At 39.0% G+C, this 13,283-nt stretch overlaps 1 protein-coding gene across 5 annotated transcripts in view; it reads right to left on the reverse strand.

The window, feature by feature from the left end:
- The window catches only part of LOC121900004 (voltage-dependent R-type calcium channel subunit alpha-1E), a 104,292-nt gene that overhangs the window by 87,825 nt on the left and 3,184 nt on the right, over positions 1 to 13,283 (reverse strand). For all 5 annotated transcript variants that reach the window (XR_006096861.1, XR_006096860.1, XM_042415859.1 and 2 more), the window contains exon 3: positions 4,433 to 5,001. Coding sequence is in view for 3 of the 5 variants with exons in the window: in XM_042415859.1 (XP_042271793.1) it covers positions 4,433 to 4,968 (536 nt within the window). In the remaining 2 variants the exon portion in view is untranslated. The remainder of the gene's footprint in view (positions 1 to 4,432; positions 5,002 to 13,283) is intronic.

Raw genomic sequence — 13,283 nt, forward strand, 5'->3', positions numbered from 1 at the left:
AATTTAATGATTTCTTTGGAAAAGGCCCTGATGAAAATGTTTTAATGAGCGTCACAATTACCTACCTCATTTACCAAAAGTTAAACAAACCTCTAATAATACAAAGGGTTAGGGTTAGTGGGGTTAGGGGTTAGGGTTAGAGATTTTAGTCTCTCTTTCTACATTGTCAGAGTACAAGAGTATCCAATCTGATTTTACTCACCTTTCCCAATGCTTTTATTAAAACATTTAAGCAATAACTTGGACAGATGATGTATGCATGTTTACCTTTTTGTTTGTGAGGGGGAGAGGAAGAAGGAGTGCTGTTTACTCTCCTTTTGAAATGTCTTAAAATAATAGGATGCTTTAGTAATTACTGTCCAATTCAGTCCTCCAGAGACACTGGAGTGCCTCTATTGTATCATCACTGCACTCAACCACTTCAGTCTCATTCATCCTGCATCCCTTTACTGTAAATGTGTGCCGGCAGAGTTGAGGAGTATGTAAGAGCCCTCATTCAGAGCAGAAGAAAAGTGACAAACACAGGGCTGCAGGTGTGACATTGGACCCAGAAGAATAGAAATCAAAGAAAATCAAGGAACTCATTTGAGAGACACACAATCTAGTCAATCTACACAATCTGCTTGTACTTACAAGATGACAACTAAGTGTTCCCAGAGTACATCAAATATCATTCTGGGGTAGAGCCTCATTCACAGTTCTATCACCGGGAAACTGGCCTGGTGCTTATATGCTAGATAGTCTTGCAACTCTTTCAGAACTCTGCTGTGGCTCAGTTTCCAAGTTTAGCTTAATGACTCGTGGATTTAGCATATGCTGCCATTAGTTTAGCATCTCTAACTTCCTTGAATCTCTGGCTTGCAACATTTAAATTAACCACTACTCCCACAAAGATAACAGTTCTTCTTTTACTGCCTCTCTCTTCAGTGAAACCAGCAACACCAGACATGAAACTGAAGACCTTAAGCTGATACTGAGGGTCTGTCTTGGGAAGTGGTGGAAAATAAGTGAATCCAGTAACAGAAGTACTCTGTTTGAGTACAATTTGAAGATACTTTTACTTTATGTGAATATTTCCATTTAATGCTTCTTTATAATTCTACTGCAGGTAAATATTGTACATTATACTCCACTCCATCTGTCTGACAACTATAGTTACTAGTTACTTAACAGATTAAGATTTTACATTAAAAAAACATATGATAAGCTGATGAAATATAATGCATTGCAAGATTAAACCAGTGACTCACAACCTTTTTGGCTTGTGACCCAGAACAAAAAATGGGATCTCACAAATCCAGGTGCCTCACTAAAAAATACTGTATGTCAAGGTGAAAACATCCAGAACCTTTCCACTTGATACTTTGGCATGAAAATCATGTCATTGTGAGTTTGAGTATCTCCCAATTTATACAATAAACAAACTCTCTCTCCTTCTCTCTATGCCACCTTTTCTCTCAGAAATTAAAGCACATTGAACGCATGCACACACACACACACACACACACACACAGCATCGAGGTCAAATAGAGTCCAAAAGATTTTTAGTGCTCTCCTCTATTTTGTGACCAATGTCTACTCCTGATACAGTTGAAATGCCAGATAGATTCAGTCTGATTACTGTCATTACGGTCACGTTAAAGCCAACACTAAGTACTGCTATTTCATCGAGCACTTCCGAAAGGATGTCTTTATCCAGACCTCCACATGTGAAATGCTACAAATGCCCACACACACACATAGTAGATGCACATACACGCACATGCATCTGTTATACAAACACAAACAAACAAAACACAGTCAACCCCCTGCTAAAAGCAGAACAAGGTACCAGAATTGGAGGCTTAATTGCCTCATTTACAAAGCAGTGTTTTCTGCTTCAACATGTCTTTCAACTAAGGCTCTGTGTGTGACATGAGAATCTTTCAGAAGATGCCATTTGAAAGGCACATAAAACATGAACAAGGACAGAGTCAGTGGCTCATAGAGTCTGCATTGCTCATTACAGGCTACAAAATAAGAGGTTTGTAAGGAAAAAGCACACTGACGATTTTGTAATTAGCCAACAGATGGACTAAAAATGTGCAGTTTGACCTCAAAAACTCTCACACTAAAATTTCTAAAAGAGCGTTCATCTTCCAGGGAACATTAATATCCACAACAAATTTGATGCCAGTGGTTACTTTGCATACAACACTGATAATTTGGCCCAGGGTTGTGCTAGAGGGAAGGTCACATAATGCTCTAATTGGGCAGAGATGCTCTTAGAGGCAGGAAATTTCATGGCAACCTGAAATTTGGCCTGATGACAACACTTGAGACACACTAAGACATTAAGAAAAGTCTTCTGGGAGTCATGGATATCCACAGTAAATGTCATGGAGGTTTTACCCCTGGTGTCCAAGATACTTTGTCATGAGCAAAGTAAGGGTCGAAAGGAAATTTTGACCTGATGGTGGTGCTATATGAAAGTTCATGTGGTCACCACAATTATTAGGAATAATTCATTTAAATATCATGGCAATCTGGCCAGTAGTTGCTGAAGTGTCTTGCTATAAAGACCAAGATTAATTAAGGGACAAATACAATTACTCTGCTAATAGCAGGTAAAAAACTCACATAAGCTTTTTCATAACACATTTCTCCTATTTGGTCTAGAATCACACTACTTCCCTTTGAAAAACAAAAGCAGGTGCACACTTTGACTCAGGTGCAACATCTCATTTTCCATCCTCATGTCAGGTGGCTGTGGGTTTGCCTTTAAGTGGCCCTGAGAGGTAGATGTTCATGGTTGTAACAGATCCTGACTCACTCTGGTCATTGTCCCTGCAGCAGCAGAAGTGTAAATCTGACATCTAGTATTATAATAATTATATCAGGCAGGCCAGAGAATAGTTATCCAGTCCATGACCAAGGATCTCTACAGGCCTGGTAATCTAGTAATTGTCCACATCAACTACTGTCACGTGGACTTAAATATCAAATTCAAATGGAAAAGTTCTCATTCAAAATTACTCCTCTAATTTCTAGTTTACATTTTGCCTCTTCCCTCCTTATGAAATCTCCTCCATTCATTGTTCATCATCCACCTCCTCTCTCTTTCACTCTCTCTCTCTCCTCTACTCCATCACACTCCCCAAGCCTCTGTCTCTTAAGCTATAGACGTAACTCAGCATGGGATGTGGCATCCTGTACCTGTGGTGAGGAAATGGGAGGGGGTGGGGGTGGGGGGGTGGGGGAGGCACAGTGGGGGCCAACACCACTAGAGTTGTCAGCAGGGAAACAGAGGGGGGCGTCACCACCATAATCAGCTAGAAATTCCACAGCGCTGCAGGGCAGGAAACCGGTAAATACATAAACACATAGGCACTTTCACAATCACACATACGCATGGTATGAGCATGTGAATGAGCATACAGTAAACACACACACACTTAGAGTACGCACACATACATAGTATATGCTTATAATGACTGACTGAGCATTAGAATTATCTTCATTGCGTCAGTGACTGGGATGACAATGTAATAACCAGCTGCTTTTATGATCATCAGTTCGATCAAGACACTCGTTTCTCTCTTCAACTGCAGGATGCACAATTAAACATGCAATCATATCCCAAAAAGACACTAAACACAAATCCATACTTTGAATATTTTGGGGCATCATTGTCACTGTAACTTCTGTCAACACATACATTATCCTTGTTGTGGGTTTGACAATACTAATGAGAAAACCTGTGATCGTGTTTTTTTATTTCTTAAGATTTTTTTTTTCTAATTGTACCCAAAGAGAGAAATCTGAAGGCAGGTGTCAACACTGGTTTTGTCTTATATTCTTAACTGATTATACAGAAGGTTTACTATATGACCATATATGTACTGGAGAAATAAAATTACTGTGATAGGAGATTGTGTCTGTATCACCCACTTCTACCTGATCCCTCACTGTGTCATCGAACTACACAAATAAAACCAAAGCTTAGTCACATGAAAGCTAAACATTATATCCATTTCAGCTGCATAGATTTGTCCAAATAAAACTTGGTCTCAGGTATACTGACATCCCTGCTCACAGGGAGAGAATAATAGAAGCTTAAAGTGCCACAGAGGCTGGATATTAAATTTTGTCTCAATAAAGTTAAATTAAACAAGTGAGGCAGAGAATGAATTGAACTCTGAGACTACAAAATTGCTTTCAATACTATATGTTAACATAGCCTAGTAATGTTTACTTAATGCTATTTCAATAAAAAGCAGTTCCTGTTATCATATTAACACATGTTGACATTGTATACAGCTGTTTTGTTGTGGGCTGTTTCTCCATTCTATGAGAATTGTGAGCAGATGTGATGTTTCAGACCATTCAGAAAAACAGCCGTGTAGAAAACGCCCAGGGTGTTCGAGTACGTAAGTGTCAGCATCATACTCACTCCCACTCCTTGCGTCGTGCTTGTGGTGTGCTTTGTATCTTATGAGCCTGGTGGGCTTTCACGATGTCCCTCTGCTCGATCAGGCCGCCCCTACGCCTCTTCATCACATTGGGACTAACCACCAAATCTCCATCGACCCCCAGCATTCCCCCTCCGACTTCGAAAGATGAGGTCACATCAAGAGAGAGGCCGAGGCGGTTCTGGTGTAGAGGTGGAGCGTGGGCGGACGTGTGTGGGAGGTAGAGGGTGTCATAGCTGGTCGAGAGACTCAGAGGCTCCAGGAGGGAGTGGGACCCAGAAAACAGGCTCGACCCTCTGACCAGTCCTGCGCGATGCTTCTGCCAGCTTTCACAGTCCACCGGGGACGTGTGGAGGATTTGGCGCCTGGGGGTACTGCTACCACACATCTCCCCCATGCCAAGACCCAGACCATCATCTGGACACTCAGGCCCTCCCGAGGTTCTAGGTAGCCCCAAAGCATTGTGGTCCCCTGTCAGAGATTGAGAGCTGACCGAACAGGAGCCCAGTTCCAGCATGGTCGAAAGACTGCCCAGGATCTCAGCATAGTGCTGCAGGAAGGAGCAGGAATGAGGGAGAGGGAATGTAACAGGGGGAAGAGAAGTGAGAGAGATATTATATTAATGTACAATCATTAATAGACATCAAAGAGTCACAAAAAAGTTCATTTCCATGCTACTTTTATGGTGTTTTTAACAGAGGCTACATCATCCCCACTTACCGGTGCAGAAACCCAAACAGTCTGTCTGTGTAGCTGTGTTGGTTTACAGCTACACCAGTCAAAAGCCTGAAGAAATGCAACTTCTGTGTAAGTTATGCATCCGTTCAGCTGAGCCTCAGAGGCAATTTGCCAACAGCCCAACAGCTTTCACTGTCCTCAGTCAGTTTAAAATATTACCAGTCCTCTGAGCATCAGAACCAATTAGATCAGCTGTAATGCAGCCCTCAAAACAAACAATCACATAATACTGCCAGTGCCACGCTTATTGGTGCAATTAGGAAGAGGGAGGAAGGAGAAGGAAAGTCATTTCATCAACCCATTTTCTCCTTTATCTGGTAGGAACATTGAGATCTAGTCTGGTTTCAGGTATGTGCACACAGCATATTATAAAGCTACAAAAACCTCTTTACTGCTCCTGCTTTACTGAGCCATTGCAATTTTAGTTAGCAGAATGTTAGATTTACAGTCCCTTTGAGAGGAAAGGCTCTAAATAATTTGGGTAGTGAAGAGATTGAGCAGTAAAAAGAGGATGTATAGTTGTATAGTGCAGATAAGATGAAATGATTAAATCTATTCATCATCAGCTTAAAATCCACTAGACTGCTAAAGCACCCTGAGAGTGGACAATAAGTGGACACGCTGTTGTGAATGAGGCGCTGTTGAGGCGATGATGGTATCACTTGTACAAGAAAGCTGAGCCTCTTTGATTTCAAGAGGTCTCCACTCACACCTCCAGATATCAAAAATGTTTTGAACAAACTAAATGAACACACTGCTTGATTTACTGATGTAGGGGGAATAACCAGGCCACGCCTTAGGCTGAGAAGCAGCAGATATGATACAATGCTCTGAAATAAATCAGCTACAATTTGATTCATTAAATTCATGAGGCAGAAAGTGGTATAATTTTCAGGGATAAAAATAAATGAAATAAAAGAAGAAAAAAAAAGTGACAAAAAATACTGCATATTAATCATCAAACACAATGTTTTCCCAAGGCATGGATGACTGGCTCACCTCATTAGAGCTGTTTGAAGTAGGCCAGTTGGTGACAGTGTTATAACTGTTGTTCAGTGGTCCTATTATTTGCCATGGACCCACATGAAAGAGTCTGTCTAAAACCGAAAATGCACTATTGGGTAAATTATCCAAAGGAAACTGAGCTGGGGTTTGTTTGTCTGATCTAAAAAGTTTCATTGTGTCAAATAAATGTTGTTACAACTTGTGTTGCCTCCAAATGGCCAGAGAAATTAATTAAGGTGGGTTTAAGTGAGCTCTCTCTTTTTCACTGAGAGTGCAGTCAAACATTATAATTAGTGTCAAAGTTTTTGGAGAAGCCATCCTCATTGCTACTGTAGCTTTGCATTTCAAATCTCACCCTAGCAGGCAAATCATCATACTTCAGTGCTTTTTCCAGCTATTCTCTGAACTAGCTTCATCCATCAAAGATTCATTATAATAAGAGACACAGCAACAAAGAGGCAGTCAAACAGTCAACATAGTGTCCTTAAGCCGCACTGCTACAAGAGGACCATTACTCAACCTCTCTGACAACTCTATTAAATACATATATTATTTTTTCACACAGAGGGACTGATGAAGAAACAAACTGAGTGTAATAGTTAAAGACACCTTTATGACCACTGCAATCGGATATGGTGTAATCCTCCCCACATGACTAAAGTACTGCCATTATGGTCCTTACTGTTTGGAATGACCTACCTTGCCTAAAATCAATAAATCATGAGTCAATTCTTAAAACAAACTTTTACAGGTTTCCTTTTTAAGCCAAACAATCAGTGGTGTTTTATAGTTTCTGATTGACCGTGCTCATTACCTCTGACACCTTAAATTACTTGCTCTCTGGGGGCTTTATGGTATATAATAACAATGCTGCTGCTCTGGAACCCAGACAGCAATGGGACCGTAGGTAAAGTGGCTTTAATTGTGGCTGCTTAATGAACATGAGCTGAGCTTCCAATAAAGGCAGAAAACACCTGTTGTGGCCAAGTCCTTCCCTCTTCCTCCTCTTTCCCACCTTTACTGAGTGAAATACAGTATACGCATATGAATATATTTACATTTGTCCATATAATCGTCCATTGTGTGGTTCCTGGCAGGGAGAAGCTTTGTCTGAGATGTGGCAGGAGAAATTCCATTGATCCAGTGCTTACTGAATCCATTTTGCAAATTATGTTTTCAAATTGCCTGAACAGGAATGCCAACTCAATTAGCTGATACATACAGTAGGGATTTTTGAGGTCAAACAGTTGGATCTGGGTATGAAAAAAAAGCACCTACAACGCTCTGCTGATGATGAGTGTACAGCATTTTCCTTTTAGCAAGAAAAAGTGGGTAAGCAGGAAAATACAACAAAGATAAAAATGAAAAGTAGACATAAAACACTTAACACAAGTGTGGAAATTGATCAGACAAGAAGCAGGAAACAAACATCAGCTGTCTGACCAAAACTAATCAAATGTTAAGATGTTAAAACCATGAAAAGAAACATTTAATCTGCTATTACATGACCAGAATACAATAATGAACCCTCAAGATACAGTTACTTTACTCAAAATGTTGCCATATTCATGGCTGATAGCAATAAAATAGGCAGGTACAAGCATTTAAACACAAAAACCTTTTTGCAAGACTTGAAACATAGGAAGAAGTCCATAGAAGCTAACAATTAAGGACTGAATGACAAACAGGCCTCTTGCAGAGGATGAAAGCTATTAAAATGGACACAGATATTGATATTGGCAAGAAAATATACTGTATATGACAATAAACATTGATTGCATTTTGGAACAAGCACAAGGTTACTCTTTTAGTCAATCCAGTCAATTCTTATCAGAAAACAAATGCACTTCGCTCGACTGTGGTGCATCTACGTAAAGGCCATTTAAACTGTGTTTATCTTCACTGTGGATTGTGGTCATCTACCATCTGCTAGTGAGATAAGAAAGACAGATACAGTCCCTTGTATGATATATTCAGTCTTTTTAATCCATATTCTTTTTGTTACTCTAGATTTTTGGGTCACATTTAATATTGTGATGACAAAGTGGGAAAAAAGGAAACAGTGTTTTATGTCCAGAAATTAGGAGCATAAACATGAAGTGATATATCAAATAAGATATGCTCTAAATCACCTATCTCCATTGTCTTTTGTGACTATTATCAGGACCATTATCCCATCCAGACCCATATTACCAGTTTGACAACAGGCCTTCAACACAGAGTTTTAAAAACACCCACACTGCACTGCACAGAGTCAGACAACAGGGCTCAGCTGCTTGCTTCCACACTCCATTGCGGTTGCTCTTCATAATTACCAAAACCACACTGCCGAGAAAAGTTGACTGTGGTTTAATACACTTCTCCTCATTAGCTTTTAAGAGGCTGGTTGTTGATTAGCCTCAGTCACTGAGGCTAATCACTGAACTGCTATTATCTTAAATTGACCACAAATATCTAATGTGTTACTCACAACTGTGTGATGATTCCTCAGTCACTTAGGATCTGATCAACGGAGACAAAAGAATATGAGTCTTGAAATCTGAAATGAAAATACTACCTGGGCCAAATCGTTTTTACGCTCTGTGCTAGACAGCCAGGTGCCTGCGAGGTTACTAATGAGGAGTGAAGGAGACGCTCGGGCAGGCGAAGAAACCTTCCCACACCTGCTGCCTCCAGCAGCCCACACACCTGCCTGATTACACATCGTATTTCACCACATCCTCCCCTCAACTTGTCAACCTGGAGAGAGGCCAAACACGTGTCAAGAAGTGTTGTGTCACCTGAAACTCTAATGGGTGATTTGTTTGAAAAGGAAATCAGGCGTAACAATTCTGTCAGCCGAAAATAACCATCATGTTTATAGGGAGGTGCCGGAGATGCAGGTAAAGGAATAAAGGAGTGTAAATGGTATATTCAAAAATGATATAGGGAATAAACTTCATAACAGACAGTTATTTCTTATGTTTCCTATTATCTACTTAAGTTTTTCTACATCTGCTCCTTCAACAAAAGAGCTAAATAGAAGAAGGTGGCAATTCACAGACAAAAAGTGGTTTTCATAAACTGTATTTCTCTGTTAGTGTGATGCATCTACCGTTTAAATGGAAATATGCACCGTAAAAGGCAATTACAGACAGTCTGCCAGCACCTTTACGAGCTTTCCATCACAAAACAGTGGGACTAGAAGGCATAGAAGAATATTCTGCACATATATATGACTCAACTGTGTCAAAGTTAAAAGATTTCTTCAACCATTTCCAGTCACTCTGTATGCTGTGGATTATTTTACAGCTTTGTTTGCCTCGTACAAACAGAAGAACAAAGAGCTATTGAATGTCCTCTCGATGAGGAGTCTAATTTTCTCAGCTAGCATCTCGCTCTAAAATACAGCCACTGCATATTACTGCTCTGTATTACACAGAGTGCATAGGCAGTGCCAACATCTACATATGAAATTTACAACTTTCTATTACACACTGTGGTGCATTTCAGTGAGCTAAGGGACGCAGGAAATATGCAGATGTATAGAGTGTGAGCATGACTAGAATAATGGGGAAGATGTCGAGGTGACAAGGAAATATCATGTTAACCCCTGCACTGTATGTTCACTATTATTCTCATTTAGCTATTTTCATTCTCATCTGAGAGTTATGCAGCTAATGCACACTAGATTTTCTAGTTGAGTACTTACAAAAGGGCATCCCCCATCTTGATAATAATAACTGATGAAGGATGCAATTAAGAAAAAAAAAAACCAAACCAGCAAAACTTTTCCGCTGCGCTGTGCCAGCACAGTCTATTCCACCCACAGCCACTTCCCTCTGCTTCTATTATTGTAGCTCTTTCATTACTTAATCCTCTGTATCTGGAAAATTGAGTGTATTTAATGACCTGGTTTTATCTAACACAACCTATATATTTTCTTTCCACATGTAACACCTTCTGTAGATGTGTTAATGCAAACACTATGCATGTTTAGCTCAGCATGTATGTACAATGTGAATTCCTTTTTGCTGTTTTCTTCTTCTAAATGTTTTTTCTTCATTTCCATGTATACATGTATGTATCATACATGTCATATACGCTTTTGCATTTTTCATATTTTCCATGCACATGTTCTTTTCCCATACATTTCATTCATACAGCTGTATTTAATACTTTCTTGCTCCAAGTGGTGCTGTACTTGCCATTTATTTCACGCATCCATTTACATTTAATCTTATTTTTACTCCATGATTCTAATCTGTGTCCAACTAGTATGATATTTTATGCTGCAACAACAACAACCCAATTTCCCTGAAGGGTTTATTAAAGTTTTATATTATCATTATGTAGCTATTGTCCCATAAACAATGAATGACCTAAGATTGAGTAGATCAATTAGTTGGAAGCCTGAGTAACAGACATGTGACTGTGAACATCCAGGGTAACTCAGCTTGTGGATGAGTTTTCCTGCTCTGAGCCCAGCAGTCGATGATTCAATAATCTAATACGAGCTGCACGCTAAATAATGTAATTATGTTTCAGGGCAAATGTAGACAGTTTTAATAGTTTTGTAAAATGTTTGCCCTCTGTCTTTCTGACTGCGGTATTTAAATTGTTTAGTAAGTCAGTCAGTCAGTCGATCCACCACTTTGGTCAAGACTAAAATATCTCAACTATTTGATGAGTTGCCATGAAGTTTTGTACAGACATTCATGGTCCTCGTGCTAATTTGGGATCCCTTGACACCAGCAGTTTGACATTTTTGGCTTTTAGTAAAATATCTTGACAATTATCAGATGGATTGTCATGAAAATGTATTCATGGTGCTCAAAGGATGAATTATAATAACCTTAGTGATCCTTTTGACTTTTTTGACTCATATTCATGGGTTTTTTGTTTGTTTTTTTTGTGAAATGTCTCAACAATGGTTGGATGGATTCCCATAAAATTTGGTACAGTGGTAGCACTTCAAATGTGCCCCACCATGCTGCGAGAACGTGCACCTTTGCTGTGTTTGCACCGCATTTGTGGCACACTGATGTTAGCATTTAGCTCAATGCACCACTGTGCTTAAGTACAGTCTCATAGAGCTGCTAGCATGGCTGTAGACACATCAGCTTAATAGTCTATTTGACGTAATTTGCTTTTAACTGGTGTCATTTCTTATATTTTGCTTTGAGTGGACATGCATAGCTGGGTGCTCATAGGGACCTAGTCAGAAACATTGTCGAACAACACAATATAATTAAAATTTTTAAGGTATTTATGAGTTCTACAAGTTTGTCAATAGTTCCTGAAAAAAATTCAACCCCCTTTATCAGGAAAGTTACCACTGATTCTTAATTTTTCTGCTTTGTGCTAATTTTTTTCAATAATTTATGAGTAAGATGTTAAAGCGTCGTCCCTAACTGCAGTCAGTATTCCATTACATGTAGCTCTCAGATGATGAAAAGACATTTCTCAAAGAGATCCTACTGCTGTGATGACCTTCTAGGAAAGACCATTACACAACATCACTGACACGTCACATCGGTAATGATCAACATTACTAATAGGATCTCCACACCATCACGGGCCAATCATTGGAAGGTGAAGTAGCCTCATGGGGAAGGGTTGGAGAAACTGTCATAAAGTGGAATGTGATGCACTTCCTCAGCTCTGTGCTATATTCATCCTTTTATGATAAATAATCTGACACCTAAACTTACTAACATGTGAAGTCACACAACAAAATAACAGAAGTGTAAATATCGAGTAGGGTAAAACCACTCCCTTCGGAAAAGCAATAATCATTACAGGAGTTTTTCTTTTCTGACCCTGAACTACAGTATGTGTAGAATAGTGGATCATTTTCATTTTCCCTTTGAGGGAACAAGGAATTGAAAATGTACTGTACAACTCTGTAAGTGAATGTCTTATTAAAATGTCAATGATGTTTAGATATTTGATGAACAAGGATGCCAAGAAGGGTATCCTTGTTCCAACCTGGTGTCCACAAAACCACTCAAAGATGTTTAGCAAAGTATATTATCATCTTTGTCAGTGGGACCACTATGAGATAACCCAGTGCCTCAGGTCTTGTAAAACAACTTTTTTTTATACTTTGGCTGCAATGCAATCATGAAGAGAAACTGAATTGTATACAATGCTTTGAAGAAAATGTTTTTTAGAGTGTGTAGCAGACATTATGAAATATAAACCTATGTTTTGCATAGCGTTGGAAGAGGCCTTACAGATTAAATCGCCTCATTTTGCACTACTAGACATGCCACAGATAATATTCACCTGTCATTACAATGAGAAGAATAAATCAGTTATATAAACCGGCCAAAAGCAATTTTGCAAGTTTGGGCTGCAGGATCCCTCGCTGCATGCTTGAGAAAAGGCTTTGTGAAGAAGTATCACAGCTGTTATTATAACACCAAACTAACACATGTGAGGTTTGTGAGCCTGTTCAAGATATGTACGTGTGTTTGTGTTGTACAACACTATACTTGATGTATACTGTGCTACTCTGAATTGGTTCTAAAATGTGTTAGAGATAATTAAAAGGTTTCCATCACAGGCAGGTACTCATGTCCTGGCAGTGCTATATACAAAACCATGCTTCACTGCACATTTGAATGATTGCTGCTGCATTTATGTTTTTCACTTCTGTTCAGAATAAATTGAATAATATATTGATATAAATAACAAATAATTAGATTGAATGGGATCTTACCACAGCAATAATTTAATTCTGTGGTAAGAAATTGTAAGAGCATAAAATCATAAAGACGGCTTTTAGTACATCTAATGTTTGCAAAATTACATTATAGCATTTCATCTTTATATACATAATATTAGGAAGAATCTCCAGCACATAAATATTATTGCTGTAGACTCAGTTTTCCACAGGGAACATGCAGCAATAAAGAATAAAGATCACAGACATTTACATTTCCCAAATTTATCTACAAGGCCATGAGATTGTAATGTGATACATCTGTGCTAATATTGATTGTTACTATAACTTAAATGTGCAAACTGGCGGCAAATAAGTATCCGTTGCATTCATTAGTCAAAGCAGCTCAACAGGAGGCCACTACAACACTGTGATGAAAT

The sequence above is a fragment of the Thunnus maccoyii genome, chromosome 7 (assembly GCF_910596095.1).
Source record: "Thunnus maccoyii chromosome 7, fThuMac1.1, whole genome shotgun sequence".
NCBI classification, from domain to species: Eukaryota; Metazoa; Chordata; class Actinopteri; order Scombriformes; family Scombridae; genus Thunnus; species Thunnus maccoyii.